This window comes from Pituophis catenifer, unplaced genomic scaffold, assembly GCF_029215685.1.
Source record: "Pituophis catenifer annectens isolate HBS135680 unplaced genomic scaffold, rPitCat1.0.hap2 SCAF_4, whole genome shotgun sequence".
NCBI classification, from domain to species: Eukaryota; Metazoa; Chordata; class Lepidosauria; order Squamata; family Colubridae; genus Pituophis; species Pituophis catenifer.
This window is the reverse complement of record NW_027256884.1, coordinates 90,010,777-90,030,688: the sequence shown is the minus strand read 5'-3', so window position 1 is coordinate 90,030,688 and position 19,912 is coordinate 90,010,777. Positions and strand designations below refer to the sequence as shown.

The 19,912-nt window shown below is 32.4% G+C and overlaps 2 protein-coding genes across 3 annotated transcripts in view; one reads left to right on the top strand and one right to left on the bottom strand.

The window, feature by feature from the left end:
- Window positions 1-1,232: 1,232 nt before the first annotated feature.
- Window positions 1,233-15,886, top strand: POU1F1 (POU class 1 homeobox 1). 2 transcript variants are annotated; one of them, XM_070942669.1, is made up of 7 exons: window positions 1,233-1,379; window position 3,458; window positions 6,685-6,750; window positions 10,234-10,476; window positions 10,609-10,773; window positions 13,436-13,496; window positions 15,619-15,886. In XM_070942669.1, the coding sequence occupies exons 1-7, from the start codon at window positions 1,233-1,235 to the stop codon at window positions 15,827-15,829; spliced, it is 894 nt and encodes a 297-aa protein (XP_070798770.1). In that variant the 3' UTR covers window positions 15,830-15,886. The 2 variants fall into 2 exon arrangements, with proteins under 2 accessions (XP_070798770.1, XP_070798769.1); XM_070942668.1 differs by lacking the exon at window position 3,458 and having other exon boundaries at window positions 1,233-1,446; window positions 6,667-6,750.
- Window positions 15,784-19,912, bottom strand: part of CHMP2B (charged multivesicular body protein 2B) — a 19,025-nt gene continuing 14,896 nt past the window's right edge. The window contains exons 4-6 of the mRNA XM_070942670.1: window positions 19,269-19,371; window positions 18,829-18,935; window positions 15,784-18,694 (exon numbers count right to left, since the gene is read on the bottom strand). Coding sequence (XP_070798771.1) covers window positions 18,581-18,694; window positions 18,829-18,935; window positions 19,269-19,371 — 324 coding nt within the window. The 3' untranslated portion in view covers window positions 15,784-18,580. The remainder of the gene's footprint in view (window positions 18,695-18,828; window positions 18,936-19,268; window positions 19,372-19,912) is intronic.

Here is a 19,912-nt window from a genome sequence, read left to right as displayed (position 1 = left end):
TCATATCCCCCATTTCTACCTAGCATCATTCACAATACTATTCTTCCAATTCTGTTCCTGCCATAATCATGTGATGATGATGGTGGCAATGATGATAATATAAGGATGTGAAATAAGGAGCAAAGGCAGCAGAATTAAAATCTCATGCATTGGATAGATATACAAGCATAACTGCAAATACCTTCAACAACCAGGTAGTTGTGATGATAGACAGATTAGTCCAAAGTCATCCACTGAGCTTTCATGGCTGAAGCAAATCTGTTTTCAAATCTGCTCCAACTTTGGTGTTGTCGTCTAAACACTCTACTATCTGGGTATCCCATGGGCAAGTTGAATAAAAAAATGTATTCCAGCAAACTAGATAGTCTAACCTTAGACCATGGATTAGACTGTTATTTTAGGATTGGATGAATTTGAATCTAAATTATTCTCCTTTCTCATCATTTTGCTCTGGCTTGTCCTCAGCATGCTTCTTTTGAGATTTTCTGAGGTTGGGATTTTGGGATTTCTAAGACAGTGAACTGTATAAGTTGACAGGACTGAGAAAACTGATGTTTTCCCGTGTCCTAAAGTAATAAACACTGATTCATAAAACAATATATCCAACCCAGTTTTCCCAGGCTCTAAAATATATTTAAGATTCTTAAAATTAATTATTCATATTTATATTCTCCAGATATAAAGAAATAAATCAGATTGCTGCATTTTGGAATGTAATATCATGTATAACATTTTAATTTCTCAATATTTACTGGGGATAGGGAAAGGCTAGGCAGGTGTTCATAAGATAATGCAGAGAAGCTTTCCTCCTTCTCATGAGCAGCAACTGGGGTAAAATGACTCCCTCATATAGCTTTATCCAATATTGTTTCCTTCACAAAAGCCAGCTTGAAAGAATTTGAAAAACTAGCTCTCTTGTTTCCCCTCATTAATTGGGTATCTATTGCCTTTGGGTGGGAAAGAAGGAGTTTCCAGAGTGATTAAGCAACACAGCCTAGCAAAGCCCATTAACATGGATAAAAGGATTTCCTGGTGGTATAAATGCCTGCACACAACTCGCAGTGCACCATAACTCACATTATGTATATATGCAAGTAATGAAGTTGGCCAACTGAATTTGAGTTGTTGTGAACTGTATAGGATAGTCTTGGGAGAAAAGCAAGGCAAGGCATACCTTCATTCCTCTTTCGCCCTCATTCTATTTACTTATTTTTTGCTTATTTTTGGTGGGAATGAGTTGTCAAGTCTTTTCTTCAGCTGACACCTTCATCCCCTTGACTTCTGACTCGTCTCCCACTCTGCCTCTGATAATGCATCATAGTGCTGCAGAGTGCTTGCCCGTCTCCAATCATGCCACTAATGTGGTGTCTACAGGTACCGTTTCTCTTATTATAAAATTGCTACTTTTATCAGTGTGCCTTTTTATCGGCTTCGGTTTAACATCTTTGCTATGCTATACAAATAATTTAAGAAATTCTTCAAGCAAAATCGGTATTTAATTAGCTTATGATGTCTTTTAATTACCACTTTGATTTCACATTGCTCTTTGAGGCCAACCTTATAATCAATATTCGACCATCAAATCAATATCATTCTACTCAATATTTAATGATTTGAATTCATTAAATTGAAAAGAATGCAAACTTTTTGTTTTCTTTCCTTTTAAAAGGAAATTCCATTCTGGCACAGAATGGAAAAAAATGGAAAAATTATACTTTATGAAATGACAGGTAATGACTTAAATGAATGGTAGGTATCTGTCAGTGCTCCAATCCTGAAGTAATCTATTTTGATGCTAATTATGCAAAATTAATTTATTTCAGGTGATATGAAAATGACTTTGCACTTCCATCTGATTTTCATTATGCTTTTTTCTCAAATGGTTGGAATTAATTCAATCTGTGAAATATAGAATACTATTAATATTGTAAAAATTCATTGGTAAAGAAAGCAAACTATCATGCTGTTTATGTAAAAATATTGAATTTCTTTATGAAAGACTAATTTAATTGCAATGCAATGAAAAAAAATCATTTTTATCTCTTTCCATCCTGTCTTATGATTTGTTTTTAAAAAATAGTTTTTCCATTGCTGACTCTCTATCATTGTCCACATAATTACAAATATGATAAAAAATAAAATTTGATGAATACTTCAAAGAAATAACTGCTTGTAATTTACCTCTAGAATAACCTTTAAATTATTAAACAATGAAAGTATGTACAAAGTTTTGCAGCTTTGTATTCTATACTTGTATTTAGAGAAATGATTTCGGTTACTATCTTCTACTGATTCTTTAAAAGGAATGAGAAAGACTTGATGATATGTTATTTTAATATATTTAATAGAATATTTCACATCAATTTAATCTGGCAGTTGATGGTTGTACCTGAAAGAAATCTTCTGCTTCTAGCTGAATGGAACTACAAAATTTTGAAATTCTTAATTTCATTTGAGAACTTTGAAAAATTGTTATACAATATTTCATATGGTACTAAACTATAGTGTAATATTCATTAGTGAAATATTGATTCATATTGATTCATAAACTGATGTATATATAATTCTTGGAAAAGGAATATAAATATTTTCTTGCTGGAAGATTTTAACTGAACTTGTATTTTATTTTTTTTAATAATAGCTTTACTTCTGAGTGCTTGCTTGTTTACTTAATAAATTCCAGTGTATTCAAAGAGTCAGAATTCCAAGTAAGCATATATATATAGACCATAGCTTTGTTTTCTTTAGTACTGTTTTAATCATGCCATTGAAAAAATTAATCTATATACAATTTTCTTGATTTGTACATCAATTGATAGCTTGATATTTAGGCATTTTGAATGGTGTTTGTCAACATATATTCACGAGAAAAAGGGATTTTTTAAGATTTATTTTCATTCTTATACATACAGAACTTAAAACAATGAATATCTAATACCCTACTGAAATTGCTTCCATGCAAATAAGTTCATGATAAGAGCGAAGAAATAAAGGAATGGAAACTGCCCTAATTAATCATTCCATTAATATAAATAAGCGATAGGCTATTTAAAAAAACAATAACAAGCAGATAAGTAAACTAGAATGATTTCTAAATTTTATCTTTATCTTAAAACACCAAAGTTTGCTGTGATAGCTTTTTGGAACAACTAAATAATGCAATGTTAGTAAATAGGCAGAAACTGAAGTTTGGGGCGGGAGGGGGGGGGGGTCATTTCGACCAGAACTTTGATATAACTTTAAGAACTTTAAGATCTGATTTCAGATCTTAAATAACAATTCTGCATTGATCTGGGAAGCAAATCAATAGCCATATTCCTATTGAAACGAAACTCAATATTTGATTTGTTTCATTCTTCAGCATTTTGCTGAATTAACATTTTAACACATTTACATAGTTTGACATATAATCTTTTTTTTTCTTTAATTTATATGCCGCCCTTCTCCAGAGACTCAGGGTGGCTTACAATGCATTAATCAATAGCCTTCATACTTTTGAATATTTTCTACAAAGTCAGCTTATTGCCCACAATCCTCATTTTACCTACCTTTGAAAGGATGGAAGGCTGAGTCAACCTTGAGCCTGGTGAGATTTGAACTTGCAGTAATTGCAAGCTGCAGATGTTAATAACAGTGCTTTGTTACACAGTTGTATCCTGTAGAACAAATAAGAATATGCACCAGAAACCTCATTTTAAATTCAAAAGAAATGAAAAAGCAAATAAAACATTCTGTGGAGATTTTGATTTATTCAGCTGTTTCAGGAGTATAATTTATTTGTTTTAATTATTTAAAGTCTGCTTCATATATGTAACAATTAAGGTCAAGAGTAGTCTACCACAGAATGGTTTATTTTCAATTGGTAATTTGCAACTTATCATTATGCAGCCTTCTTTTAAATAGTGCAATATATACAAATTCCTTAAATTTATTTTTTGAAGTTCCCAGAAAAAGATCAGCCTTAAAATGGTCATGTTTGTTTGCAAATTTGCATGGATGTTTTTAACTAAGAATCTTTGTTTAAAATAAAAATGTAATAGTATCATCACTTAAAGACAAATAACCTGCTATCCAACAAACAGTTTGGCTTTAGGAAAAACTTGTCCTGTAATTTACAACTTTTGCACTGTAAAAATATCTGGACTACATGTCTTGATCAAGGTAAAGCTGTAGATGCAATTTACATAGACTTTTGTAAGGCTTTTGATACAGTAGTACATGATAAACTGCTGTTGAAATTAAATTCTTATGGCATTTTTGGACTTTTACACAAGTGGATTGCTGCTCTCTTTGACTGCAGAAAGTCAAAATAGGGAACTTGCTGTCTAATCCTGCATCAGTTAACAGTGGTGTTCTGCAAGGCAGCATTTTAGGACCCATACTTTTCTTGCTCTATATCAACAATTTATATGATCAACTTAAAAGCAACTGTATGCTTTTTGCCGATCACATAAAATCATTCAATACTACAGATAAATCTGTTATTTTGAAAAGTGATCTTGACTATGTGTCTGAATGGTCATCTACTTGGCAACTTCAAATTTCGATTAATAAATGCTCTGTCTTACATATTGGTAAACGTAATCAGAATGTCAAGTATAATCTAGGTGACATTGATCTAGCAAATGACCCTCACTTTGTTAAGGACCTAGGCGTATTTATCTCTGATGATCTATGCTCCAAAGTTCACTGTAACAGCGTTACTAAAAAAGCACTAAGAATTGTAAACTTAATTCTATGAAACTTCTTTTCTGGAAACATTGTATTGCTAGCTAGAGCTTATAAAATTTATGCTAGACCAATCTTAGAGTACTGTTCAACTGTTTGGAATCCCTACCATATATCTGACATTAGTACGATCGAGCAGGTTCTTTATGAGAGCCTTTACAAGAAAAGTTTTGCACTTTTCTGTACATAATAGAATTCCCTATGCTACTAGGTTCAAAATGCTTGATTTGGATAACTTGAAATTGCATTGCTTGCGGTCAGACTTAGATATATTGTGTACAAAATTGTACGTAGTAATGTTTTACCTGTAAATGACTTTTTCTGTTTTAATCACAATAATACGTGCACGAACAACCGTTTTAAATTCAATGTAGATCATTCTAAACTTGACTGTAAAAAATACAATTTCTGTAATAGAGTTGTCAAAGTCTGGAATGCCTTGACTGATACAGTTGTCTCAGCTACAAATTTCCAGAGTTTCAGTTACAAATTGACTTCCGTGGACCTCACTTCATACTTGAGGTCTGTAGAGGAGTCATGCATAAGTGCACTAACATGCCTATCGTCCCTGTCATTGTCTTTTTATTTTTGTTTGACAAATTACAATAAATAAAAAAATAAAATAAAGTATCATCATAATTTTTGCATAATAAAGGATAATTAACATAATCAAGAAGACATTCGCCCAGTTAATTCTTAACACAATAGCTAATATTTTATGAATTTTGTTTTGCATGATATTAAAGTTACAGATCACAGACCTGTCTTAAATATGCAATATTATTACACTTCAATGCATAATCTTAAATGATTACTGGAATTTTTGTTGCTTGACCTCGAAATATGTACTAATATAAGAAATGAAGGTAAAACTAGCAGGCACAGGCCATGACTCTGAAATAATCAGACAACATGTCATTCATTATACCATTGACATGTTAATGAAAGAATAGAGTTATACTCATCACGACCATTCCTAATCTTTATCCATTCAAGGTGCCATTTATAAAGAAAACAATATATTTACACTGAAACATGTAATCCAGCCCTTCATTTTGTATGGTAAAAATTGCTCAGCGTTCCATGCAAGTATACTTATCCTCTTCGTAAAAAAGATCTTCAAGTCAAAGAGGGTGTGGGCAATTATTCAGTTGATCTCTTTCTTCTTTCTATATGACATATACATACTTTCAAAGATTTTATTTCATATTGTACTATATTTCAGAGTATCATTCTTTCAAAGTGTTTTACAGATAAAATAATGGAACAATTTAAATGTAACTTTAGAGGAGCAAGATTACAGAATTTGAAGCAGACTTCAAAAGTGAATAAAAGAAAACTCAATACAGCTGTCATAATATTGATCTTTGTAATGCAGTAAAATACTTATTTTATGCTATATTTGAAAACTAAGGAGTTGTTTTTTAAAAAAATATTTACAGTATCCTGAATAACAATAGTAATAATTATATTTCATTAAAATTATATGCTGTCTTATTCAACTACTCTGTAATAATCATAGTACTGTTATTATTTAGATAACCTTTTTTATAAAAATCATGAAGAAATCAGTTTACTAAATTTATACCTAAATATATGGCATGAATTGAAATATACATAATTCAACATGTGCTGAGTTTATCTGCCCAGTTTATTCCATGTTTCAGCCTATAACTTACTAGGCAGAGAAAATGGGATGAAAACTGGGTCTGTAGTCATTAAATTGGATGGCTGAATTGCTGTATGTAGAAATCAAACAATATCATATTCTTAAGATATTCAGTGAGTTCAGCTCATGATAAATCCAAAAGATAATTTTCATATCTTTTGATAGAGATAATATTTTATGAATTCATGTACATGTTCTTACTGGTCTCATCTATTTGTCTTTGACCCCAACCCTTAAATATGCCCATGTATGCTTTTCCATGGCTATTATGGGAAATATGCCTCCAGGTCTGCATTATTCTGTTCCTTCTTGTCATTATGGAAACCAACAAACTGCATATGGGATGATGGCAGGTAAGAAATACTTTCTGAAATAAAATCTATAGCATTTTGAGTCTGTGGGAATAATAAAGACAATTCCAAGTAATTTTTTTTATTATTTTTTTATTTTATTTTTTATTTTTAAAATTTGTATACCGCCCTTCTCCCTGAGGACTCAGGGCAGTGAACAGCCAAGTAAAAACATAAACTACAAACATTAAAATACGATTAAAAAGATATATACATATAAATTTGGCCCCATGATTAAAAACAATAACAAACAATTAAAAACATTTTTAAAAGTGTAGGGCCAGCCCGGCTTGCTGGAAAAAGAAGGTTTTAAGGGCACGGCAGAAGGCACCGATTGTTCATTGAAACTATAGCTTACCTGTGGCAATTACCAAAATCTTCTGCCAAAGTGAGTGCTAGTCTAAAAGCCTGAAAATCTCATAATCATGGCTACTTGGGATCATTTTTGGTCCATTAGGTAATATTGTCATTGTGTTATCACAAAGGGTTAGCATGTATAGAAAGCATGGATATTAAGTATAATAAATGTAAGACCAATCATTTGGATTTTCTCTCCATTAAGGATTTGTAAATGCTTACATAAGGAGGTCTGATCCATGAGAAGTATCTTGATAAAGGCCTTTCTTTGGTCTTGTGTCATTATTATAAAAATAAATTCCCCTTTAAGTTGAATCTGAATTCCAAATAACTTCATAATTTATTTATGTACTTTTCTTGACAATGTGCCTGAAATGGCTTCACTTCAGGAGTGGGTTTCTTTTTTCTTCAAATTTGCATTCTAGTTTATAGATCTGTGTTTTTTATTTTTTTTATTATTATTTTTTAAGACTGTCATCCAGATATTAACTAGGCTTGGCTTGGTTTAATATCCCAGCATAGTTACTGCTACTTCCTTTGACTTGTGCCAATGGAAGGAGTTTTACACACTGCAGTAAAAATAAAAATGCTTTGTTTTGTTCTAATTCATTCTTTTATCTTTAAGAAAAAGGAGCAACCAAAAGAAAGGGAACTATGGAAAAGAGTGAGAAGCAGTTTCACTCCAATTTCATTAGACTGTTTATATTGCAATTAGAACTCTATGTAGACCAGTGTTTTTCAACCTTGACAACTTTAAGTCCCGGCCCCTAAATTCCACATGCCTTAAATTTGACAGAGTTGAAATACTGATGTAAATCTTTGTAGAACAGTTCGTCGTACTTCTCATGATTCACCTACATTATCTCTCATGGCAATTCTCCATGTGAAATAATTAAACTTCCTAAAAAGAATCTTGGCATCCATTAAAAAGAAATAAAAGCTTCCAGATAAATATTCCGTAGAAAACTGCAAAAGGTTCTAAATAAAACAAGAAAAAACACATAGTATTATTTATAGGTGACTGGAATGTCTATGCAGATTCTCAGTCATCCAGATCATGGTTGTCCCAAAAGTGCTTTTTCAAAAGGCAACTGGACTTTCATTGTTTTTCTTTGAAGAAATTTTGCTTCTCATCCAAGAAACTTCTTCCATTTTGACCGAATAGTAGGGAATGGAAGGATTTATATTCCTTGCACTTGGTCATGAGAGTGATAACAACAGATGACTGCAAGCAGTATGAATCCTTCATTTTCCACTATTCAGTCAGAAGTGAAGAAACTTTGTAGATAAGAGATGAAATGCCTTCAAGGTAAAACAAAGAAAGTCCAGTTGCCTTTTGAAAAAGCACTTTTGGGACAACCATGACCTAGATTACTGAGAATAAACAACAGTATTTTAAATTGAAATATTTCTTAAATGTTCAATATCTAGGGGGCTGCAAACTGACAAAGGCTGCACTAAATGAATATGATACAATGCATTTTTTTTTTAAAGAAAAATTTGCAGAAATAATTCTTATTTATTAATGCTATTATGGGCTAAAGCTAAAGTGGAATTCCTTATCTCTCAATTGATATTCTTGCAGTCTCCTCTCCCTCCCGTCCATCTCTAATAGGTATCAAGCCTACTGCTCCAGATGTGCTGGCAGCAAGCCTCTCTCAAAGCCGTATTTTGCAGACCTGCAGCATGTCTCATCCCAATGTTGTGAATGGAGTTGGCACTTTACAAGGCAAGTCTCCCCCCTCTAGTAAAGTTCCTCTTAACCATCTCTTATTGATAGGGTGCTCTTGATAGGGTCTCATTGTCTTTTTCAGCTGCAGCCTCTGTTGGCTCATGCTTAATCTGTGCTCTACAGAAGCAGATTCTATCTACCTTGTATTTGTGCATCTGGTTTTCCTACAAAATGAGATATTACATTTATCACCATTGAACAGAATTTTGCTAGATACCTACAGCCTATCAAGTTTTTTTGAAATGCGAGCCTGCATTCTGATGTGTTATCTTTCACTTTTGTATTATTTTCAAATTTTCTCAATGTATTTCTAGATCCTTAAGTCATTTATAAAAATAGTGAAGAACACTGTGCCAAGGACAGTACTTTCAGATACTCTCATGCATACCTCCTTCCATGTAGTCATAGATTCATTAAGGACCATACACCGGGCATGGTTGTTCAATCTACTATGAATCTATGTGGCTGGTGGATTATTTATCCTTCATTGATTTATCTAAAACAGTATACACTGTATATGTGTAGAATGAAATGTTTTGGGATTACCATTCTCGTAAACACATTCCATAACTTGACTTGGTTGACCCAATCAAAGACGTCTACAATCAGTGAAGCTCATATTGACTTGATATTTTCTGGATTTCACATTTAACCAATATGAATCAGCAATGATGTTTCTTCTAAAACCAGCCTGATCACCTGTTAATTTCCCTTTTATAAAAGTTTATAATCTGAATCATACATGATACTAAGCTTTATTTTGCAAGTTTGTAAAATTAAGGTATTGTATAATTTGTACTATTTTAAAATTTCCTTTCTGTTGGCTAGCATGCCTTTCTACAAATTTGCTGTAATACCTTGGTTGGAATTGTTATTCTTCTGTTGCTTACCATATTTTTGTGAGTAATCCATTAACTCCTGAAATCTTCCAACTACCACCTATAGTGCTGATCTATTTGTTCTGCTACTAAAGGTCTTTGTACTTATGGAATCTACTAAGATTTCTTTGATGTCAACATTTCTACTGTATAGTATTTTACTTCACTCTTTCCCTCTTAAAGATGGACTTTTTAAAAATCAGTTACTGTTTGTCCAAGGTAGGTTTCCCAATCTGAGGTTACAACAGCCTTCTGAGTTCAGAGATCTTTTAAATGACTTTTCTTTTTTTCTGTTTCATCTTCAGTGTCTTTACAGATATCATTATAATACTGTTGTTAATATTCAGGCACATATTCTCTAAAAACAATTGTGACTGAATTCAAAACACTAACAACATAAGCTATCATTACCCATTCTTTACCAATGATTGATATACACTTAAAAAAACTAATACAATATTTTATCTCCTTAAAATAGGTTTTTAATCAGAAAGCTATATGTGTTTTGCTTCTGAATAGGTGGTCTCACTCCTTGCCTGTATAAATTCCCTGAGCATGCTCTGAGTGCCAGTTCATGTGCTCTAGGCCACAGCTTTAGTTCCATGCATCCATCTCTACTTGGAGCAGATCCTACCACTGATTTTAAGCAGGAATTTCGAAAGAAGGCCAAGTCACTTGATGAACCAATAGATATGGATTCTCCAGAAATCAGAGAGTTGGAGAAATTTGCCAATGAGTTCAAGTTGAGAAGAATTAAGCTAGGTATGTAATTCATGCAACTAGACAACTGAAATATTGTATACTTTTATTCTAAGTATCATATTCAGTGATTGAAAATAACTACACCTACCACTCTTTTTTGACCTTGGATTTTTAGTTTGATTCTTTCGGCAGGTTATACACAAACAAATGTTGGAGAAGCTCTAGCTGCAGTGCACGGCTCTGAATTCAGCCAGACTACTATTTGCCGGTTTGAAAACTTGCAACTGAGTTTCAAGAATGCATGCAAACTAAAATCCATATTAACGAAGTGGTTGGAGGAAGCAGAACAAGTAGGAGGTACCACAGATTTTTTAAAAACTATTTGTCTTATGTGCAAGTTAAGACTGCCGCATTTGAACCTGAAAAGTTTTGAACAGACATGGATACACACCTAGCACTCATCAGCAACTTACTAAACCAAATGAACATTAGGGTTAGGATAGTGTTGTGGTTGTGGAGTGCAGCCATTGAATTTAAGGAAGAAATGTAGCAATTTTAAGGATTTGTTAACAGGGCAAAAATGTGGTATTCGTTGTGCTCCAAAAAACTTCTTTCCTTTCAAAACGTAAATATTACATTGCATGTTTAAGACAGTACATGGAACAGTGAAAATATACAGGCAGCATGTTTGTTTTCAGACAATAATTCCCTTATTTGTTAAAGGAAGAACTGAATTATTCTCACAATCTATGTCCAAGTCTAGTGCCATGTACCTGTGGAAAGCTAAGCTATTGTATATTTGCATTATAACAAATGTTGTGTTTGTTTCTATGAACATATGTATCTGCATATGTAGAATCTCTTCACACTGATGTATAGTATGTATTGTAAATAGAGACCAGATACATTGTTATGGAAACAGTGTGATTCCTTTTGCACTATACATGTTCACTGAATGTACGGGAAAATTGCATATAAACAAAATCAAATATTTCTACAGCCTCACTGACAGAAATAGTAAAGTACAATCTACAGCTTAAACCAGTAATGCTAAATATGTTTCTAAACTCTATCACTTCAGGCAATTATAAAGCTACTTTAAGAAGTAATACTGTTTACACATTTTTAATTTGAGAATGCATCAAGATTTGATGTAACACTTATTTGCCTGATAACATATGTGAAGGCCAATTATGAAGCATTTCCTCAGAAGACTATGAATATGTAGATTTACACAAATGCAAAGGTTGCAGAAATAATGTCAGCAGAACAAATGTTTTTGGCCAAATATAGTCAGATTCATATATATTGGGACAATGATAGGTTTTTTGGGCACTTGGTCTCTGTACACAACCACATTGAATTTGAAATGAAACACTCAACATGAACAAAGTGGTATTTCAGTTTTAACTAAAGAGGTTTAACAAAAGTGTGGCATTACACATTGAGGAATTACAGCCATTTTAATACATGCACCTCAATTTTTGGCGAATCATAAATAATGGGACAAGTGGTTGACAAGCAGTTCCAGGTGTGCCTTGTTCCTTGATTAGTCCATGACAAATCAAGCAGATAAAGATCTGGCTTTGGTTCTGAGTGTTACATTTGCATTTGGTAGCTGCTCACTGGAACATTCAACATGATGTCCAAACAGGTATTATGCAAGTGAAAGAAGCCATCATTAGACTGAAAAAACAAAAATAAAATCAATCAATCAATCAGAAGACAGGAAAAACATTCAAAATAGCCAAAACAGTTTGGAATATAAAAGAAAGAATTAACTAACATGCTTAGCAGCACCACAGCACCTGGAAGACCATGGAAGATGATTAAATTGATGACCAGAGAATTCTGTCATTGGTGAAGAAAAACCCATTCGCAACATTGGCCAAGTCAAAAAACACTCTTGAGGAGGTAGTGATGTCATTATCAAAGTCTACAGTCAAAAGATAGTTTCATGAATGTAAATACAGAGGCTTCACAACAATATGCAAAGCACTGGTAACACTCCTGAACAGAAAGATCAGATTAGATTTTGTCAGAGAACACCTAAAAGAGCCTCACCAATTATGGAACTGATGAAATAAAAATTAACTTGTACCAGAACGATGGAAAAAGTATGGAAAACTAATAGCTCATGATCAAAGCATACATCATCTGTCAAACATGGCAATGTTATAGCATTGTATAGTATGTATGGCTGTCAATGGAACTGGGTTCCATTGATGACTTGACTGATAATAAAAGGCAAACAAGACAAAGAAATGGAATATTCTTCACTGGCCAAGTCAGTCACTGATCTCAACCCGAAAGAGCATATTGTTTTATTTACTGAAGGCAAAAAGATACACAAACAAGCACAACTGAAGGCTGCAGCACAGGCGTGACAAAGCATCTCAAAGGAGGAAACTCAGCATTTGGTCATATCCATAGGTTCCAGACTTCACTGACAGCAAAGGATTTTGATCCAAGTACTAAAAATAATCCTTATATTTGTAATTATGTTAGTTTCTTCCATCATTTATGAGCCACCAAAAATAGAGGTGGGTATATTAAAATGGCTGCAAGTCCTCAGTGGTTAATGGGTGCCCACACTTTTGTCAAACCCCTTGAATTAAAGATGAAAGTCGTCATTTCACTCACATCTTGACTGTTTCATATCAAATTCAGTGTGGTAGTGTAGAGACCAAATGCCAAAAAACTTATCATTATCCCAATATATACAAACTGGATGTCATATGCTCCTGATGTATTCAAATACGTTCTACTAACAGCCATATTGCACAAAATAATTCTAAACAATTTAGCATTTATTATACAAGACCATAGCAACCATAATGCATAATGTTTGTCATAAGAGTTTAGTTTGAAGTTTAGTCTCTCACTATCACATATAAACATATCTTTTATAAAATACCAAATACAAACAGAAACAAATATTAAACACAGACAGGTAACACAAGATGTTTTGCAACATTGTCATTAACTACCTGAAATTATTATTTTTTTCACCGTATAGCTCTATACAATGAAAAAGTTGGCATGAATGAACGGAAAAGAAAACGCAGAACCACCATTAGGTAATAAGAAATGCACCTTTTTCACATGTATAGTCCTCATGCGTGATAGGGATTCTGTCTTGATGATTAGGCTTCTCTACTATATTTTCTCATAATGATTTACAACTTGTATGCAATTGTTTGGACATGCCTGATTAAACTGTAGGTTTCAATGAATTTCTAAATGAACAGAGGGTGACAGAACTTCTGTGAACTATGAAAATAAATACTGTATTACATGTTTCTGAAAAATATGAACAATTGAAGTTGAAAAGAAGTTGGATTTTACAGCAATACAATACAAAATGTATTTCACAATACAAAATGTATTTCAAATTCAACTATGAAGTGGTCAGTAGGCACACAGCAGGCAGGGAAGAACAGAATGTGGAACTATTTCCTAAATCTGAATATTATTAAAAGTCTATTGGGAGATCTCAAATATGCAATACAAGTAAAGATACCCAAGAATATTTCTGATCTAGAAAACCTTTGCAAGTTAAGGTGGGAAAAATTCCAAAGAATGTAAACACGCTTAGATGATTACAGAAAATATTTGAAAAATATTAACTTAGCCATAATTACAAAAATAAAAATACAAAATACTGATTGGAGGGCATCCTAACTTCTCTACCTACCATATTTTTCTTATTTTGAATTTCTAAACTATAAATATTTGTTTATATTCTTAGAAAAGCATCTTGTTTTGTACCTTACTGAGATTATATCAAGTTATGTTCAATGAAGAATCCATTGAAACATGTATTTTAATCTAAAGAACTGAATCTTTTCAACAATCAAAACAAGAAGTGTGTTTCTATTGTATTCATGTTAATTTTTGCATTGTTGTGTTATTTATAATTTTATCAGATTGTAAACTGTTCAAAATGGGTAGTTTATATGATCACCTCAAACTTCAAAATCACCATCACTAATATTTAACAGAATACTGCTTTTATATCAAAACTGAAGTACTGTGCTGCCCTCTTGTGACTAGAATTGTTGGCTACAGTTATATTGCATCTTGAAATGAATTGTTAAAACTAAGAATAAAAATGTTATTACTGTATAGAATCTTTTATAGCACTTATAAGCCAAATCAAAGCAACTGTAATTAAAGCAGAAAAGAATCTTTGTGCGCCAAATTGACACAAAAGGAAGCAAAAGAATTTGCTCACAGGATTAAGAGAAAGACAAGAGACATTGTGTTCATTCTCATTTGTCCTTAGTTTTCCCTAGATAAATGGACTGTTCATATTCATTATTTCCAGGAAGGTTAGTCATAAAATATGTCAATAATATCAAAGCAATAGTAAAGGGAAAGAACAGCAGCAAAGAACAATTATTTAAATATACATCGTTTGGAAGTACTGAGAGAACCATGAGCCTTGGATCCTTTCTTCCTGTAATTTGTTACTTTTTCTTTTATTGAATGGGGAACATAAGGCCAATGAAGACGTTTCTTTTCACTGTTGTTGTTGAGTCCTGCTAAATAAGCACTGCCAATAAGGTCAAGCAGCAGCCAAGAGCAGAGCATCAGCAGGCCCCTATAGCTCTCAGCTATGCCCAATAATGCTTATAATTGCCATTAGCCCTACGAATCTTTAAATTTTGGCAATAGCAATACAATTACATTAGCCAAATCATCTATATATCTCTATCAATCTATTTAGAATTTTTATTCTTTTGAGCTTCTTTCTGGAAAAAACTATCTGCAAGTCTACTGAATTAAAAATTTAAATCTAATGCCACTCTAATGAATATTAGGGGATGAATGGCAACATAGGATTTCAGAGCTGAAGTATCTTCTTGGATGAGAAGCGAAACATCTTCAAAGAAAAACCAGTTCCCTCTTGAAAAAGCACCTTTGGGACATAGGATATTAAGAGTTCCACCAATTGTTTTCCTAATCTCTTTTTATGCTACTTTAGGCACTGATTGGGGTGAACATGGAAGTGGTCCTTCCCCAGAACCCTTGTTCTATAGTATATCTATTGTGTACCCAGACATATAAAATGTACATATGATTTCACACTCTGCAACACTGAGATACTAATTACATATAAGGTGCACGCTGTTTTCACAAAGCACGAAGAAAAGCTCTGTTTGGAATATGATTGCAATATGGTATTTTTATTTTCAGTATTGCCGCAAAAGAAGCTTTGGAAAGCCATTTTGCAGAACAAAGCAAGCCTTCATCTCAAGAGATCATGAGAATGGCAGAGGGACTCAATCTGGAAAAGGAAGTGGTGAGAGTTTGGTTCTGCAATCGAAGACAAAGAGAAAAGAGAGTAAAGACAAGTTTACACCAGAACACCTTTAATTCCATTATTAAGGACCATCAAGAGTGCTAGAATTCTTTCCACAGACAAATTAATTTCTTAGCTTTGTTTGAAAAACTTCTTGCCCCACTACACCGACAAAGAAAATAGCATATCATCTTTATAAATGTATTTAATAGTGAAAGTTTATGTATTTCTGTAAGTACCTTTACTTAAGACATTAAAACTGTATACTTCAAAAATGATTGAAAGAACACTTCACACCTCCCTGCTATTCATTAAGATGTTTCTTTTTCTTCAGGATTCTATACCAGCCGGAAAAAGAAGTCTAGCTATTTAAAAGTCATATCAACTTTAAATTATGCTTGTGCAACTTCTAGGCCGTTCTTCAAAATCATTTGTGAAGGGTCTATTGCTCTGGAAGACCCATCATATTAGTGCAGAAAGACAAGATATTTGGAAAGCTCAAAAACATGCATTTTTTTCCTGCTATGAAGACTGCTTGGTCATTTTATTGCCTACATTTTTAGTTTTTGCAAGGAGTAATATTTGGTGCTGGAAAGGAAAACATATCTAATATTTGTTAAAAATATCAAATATGCCAATAAATTAAGCATACCAATAATACGTTCTTTATATTTAATTAAATCAGTTTTTAAAAATTGTACATTGATGTTTAAATGGGAAGCATATGCCAAGTCCCATTTGGAATTTGGAGATCCAGTTGTTAGCAGATACGTGAACATAGTACTATCTATCCCATTCACAAAATGGCTATCACAAAACATCATCATCCCTGATCCCCAACCCCAAATCGGATACCAAAAAAATGTGATTATGATATTTATATACTGTAGTTGTTTAATCTAATACTTTATTGGCATCATACTTTATAGTTAAGATGAATTCGTATAGTACATTACAATATAAAGTATTTCTCTCTCCTACAAGGGCTGGAAAAATTGCAAAAATTCCTAAAGCAGGAAGAGATGAGAAAATAAACTGAAACTGAAAAGTTGCCACGTTAAATTCTGCCTCATATTGGGTCGTTTATCCTGTCTACTTCTTCTATTAGATGTTCCCCTTAATCTGTAATTATAGAATAATTAATTTTTAAACATAATTTTCAATATTTCAGCTGAGGTAGTATTTTTAAGATATTTTTCACCAGATGAATTATTTCTCCTCATAATTAAGCTTATTCTATATAAATTATTATAGATGTTTTAGAAGCAAAAAAAGAAAACAAGAATTTTTAAAAATTGCAATTCTTTTTCCAAAACTGATGTTATTAATTTAACTAATATCTGAATATAGCAAAGTACAGATGAGAAGATTAACAGAATACATATATATTGATTTCAGACCCATATTATGCAGTAATGAAAATTAAAACTAGTAAATTAAATTGGCAATTAATAGTTAAAAGACTTTTTCATTTTTACACAATAAAAGCTTACACAACCTAACCATACTGGGATATACTGTACTAAATATTGTTGTAGCTATAAAATCAAATTTCATATTTAAGTAATTTGACAATGCATAATTTTAAAATTTTAAAATTGAATGCTACATTCTCATTGTTGTTTTCATGTAATTATTGGTCAAATAATATAGCCTCAACAATTATTTTGTTATGCCATTCACTGATTCATCCTTGGACTTACAAGATCAGTGTCAAGTATGCATTGCAGTTTAAAAAATACAAAATACTCTTACTACCTGCTCTTCTATAGCTACACATTTCAAGTAAATTATTTGTCTTATAACACATATGTGTTATTTAACCATATTAGGTGCAAATTCAAATAAATTCATTAACTTTAGTTAAGCCTGTGTACAATATTCAAGTGTAAAAATGGATACAGAGCATATTATATTGGACAATAAAGGATATTTTGAAAAGTAACATTTGTTTAATGAAAAATGCTGCATGGTATTTATGTACAAATGCTATTGCAGGAAAAAAATTATCTTTTTCAGGTGTTACGTACTCCATACCAATCATGGAGTTCACATAATTTCAGTGCTACCATAAGTTAATGGCTTACATTAGTTTTCTCACATTTCAAAACTGAATTAAAAGAAACCAAGCATTATATACACAAAGGCACAGACTCTTCTTCAAGTCAGCTATATTACAGTACAATGGAAATTATTCAATATTTTCCTTTCCAACATTTAGACCACAGCCATCTACAGAAGTTCCATTAATTGGGTATCAATACTATTCCACAACCTATAATGAAATCATATGTATTGTTTTAACATTAATTAACTAGAAAAAGTTGTTAAAAAGTATTTAACGAAAGATTTCCTAAATTTTTACTGAAATTTTTATAATCATTCTGCTGAAGATAACTGTCTCTTCCAACTCAGAAAAAACAAGCTTGCATTTTAAGTCACGTTATTTCTTAAGAAGTGTTTACAATTAAAGCAGAGCTGAAATGCTTTCAGAATGACTGCTTCTAATGATTCACAAAATGTAAAAATCTAAAGATGAATGGAATAGTTATCAAGCTAAATATTTTTTATCCGAAACAAACTGAAGAAATCAAAATTTAAACCATATGTAATAAATGGCCTGTTAACAAAATATCCCAATTTAATAAAAGATATACAAATTCTTCATGACATATATTTGTTTTGCTCTCTTTCAAGTTTAGTTCTTCCAGCTCTCTGTAGTAATTACCATTACCAATAATGGCTTAGGCAAGATTTGCGATGAAATCTGGTTTTTTATTGAAACCTGTATTGGAGGTTTGTGCATATGCCAAAGTTGGAGCAGCTATAGAAGTCAGGCTTCATATTAGCATAAAGCTAATCTACTCCTAAAGCTTTAAGCTGCCGCTCAATCTCTTCATCTGAAATTGTAGCATTTTTTGATGTAGATGCAGACGGCATGCCTATCGCAGCTGAAGGAGCCTTTGCCATCTAATCAAAGAAAAATAATATGAAAAGTTTAATTTATGTAACCAAGATAACAGTCATCAATTGCAAGCATACATCCAAAAAGACTGCTATTACAAAGTGAATTAAAATGGGGGGGGGGGGACATTTCTTCATACCTTTCCAGATATTTCAATTCCAATTTCATCAAGAACTTGGTTAACAATATCCTGGCTTTCTTGTTCTTCATCAGAATCATTGAAGATATCATCTAGGGTATCGTTGACTTGAAAAAGAAGTCAAAGCCAAGAGTTAGCATAGTAACTAGAGAACCTCAGCATAACTTTTCACTGTTATGTCACATAATCTTTAAAACGAATGTTGGGAATAAACTAAATGTTTCAGCTATTCCCATTTCACCCTCTTGAACGGGCAGTGAAAGATTTCATTTCAATGTGCTGCATAAACCTTCCCCAGAATGTTGTCATTCTCTTCCAAGATGTTTATGAATATAGTAACTTCAATCAAAACTAGTTTAAAATCTATGAAATCAATTATATCAGAAGCCTAAAATAGAACTAAAAAAAAAGGTTTAGCATAATATGAAAAAACAGCTTACTCATTTCTTCTGTCATTTCCATTTTCATGTTTTCTTTCTGGAAATTCTGCATAGTTTGCAGTGTCTTCTGTGGATCCATCTTTTTATTGACAGCCAGCATTGTCTACCAGAATACAGAGAAGGTCATTTCATATTCAAAAATATTGTAGTCTAATATTATATAAGGATCACACCAGCACTGCAGTTTTATATATTTAAAAGAAAAAAATTCATATCTTGTTTGTAATCCAAGTTTCAGCATCATAAAGTGTTGTTAGATGTAAGCTATCTGCAAACCAGATTTTAATAATAACTATTTCTAATTTTGATTTGGCTTGGTCTAACAATAAATTAGAACTACAGATTCACAAATTTGGAGTAGGCTAGTTAGAGCCACAAAGTTCAATATTTACTCGGTAGACAAATTCAGATTAAAATACACCTAACAAATGTCCATTTAAGCCTCTTACTCAGCAAAGGAGAACTTGCTTTCTCCTTAAGGAATTGACCTTACTGCTCTTATTGGCAGGAGGTTTTCCGAGCATCCATCTGGAATCTGCTGCCCTGAATTGAGGACTATCATTCCATATCCTCCTAGAAGGATGTTTGAGAACACGTCATGGCCTTTTTCCTTGTGACATCACTTCAGGCATATGAGAATGTTA

What these genes read in the sequence shown, in the direction of transcription:
- POU1F1 (XM_070942668.1), top strand. Translation starts at nt 1,233, where the DNA reads ATGAGTTGTCAAGTCTTTTCTTCAGCTGACACCTTCATCCCCTTGACT. An exon ending in CGGCTTCGGTTTAACATCTT is followed by an intron (nt 1,447 to 6,666) that starts TGCTATGCTATA and finishes CCATGGCTATTA; the next exon opens with TGGGAAATATGCCTCCAGGT. An exon ending in GTTGAGAAGAATTAAGCTAG is followed by an intron (nt 10,477 to 10,608) that starts GTATGTAATTCA and finishes TTCTTTCGGCAG; the next exon opens with GTTATACACAAACAAATGTT.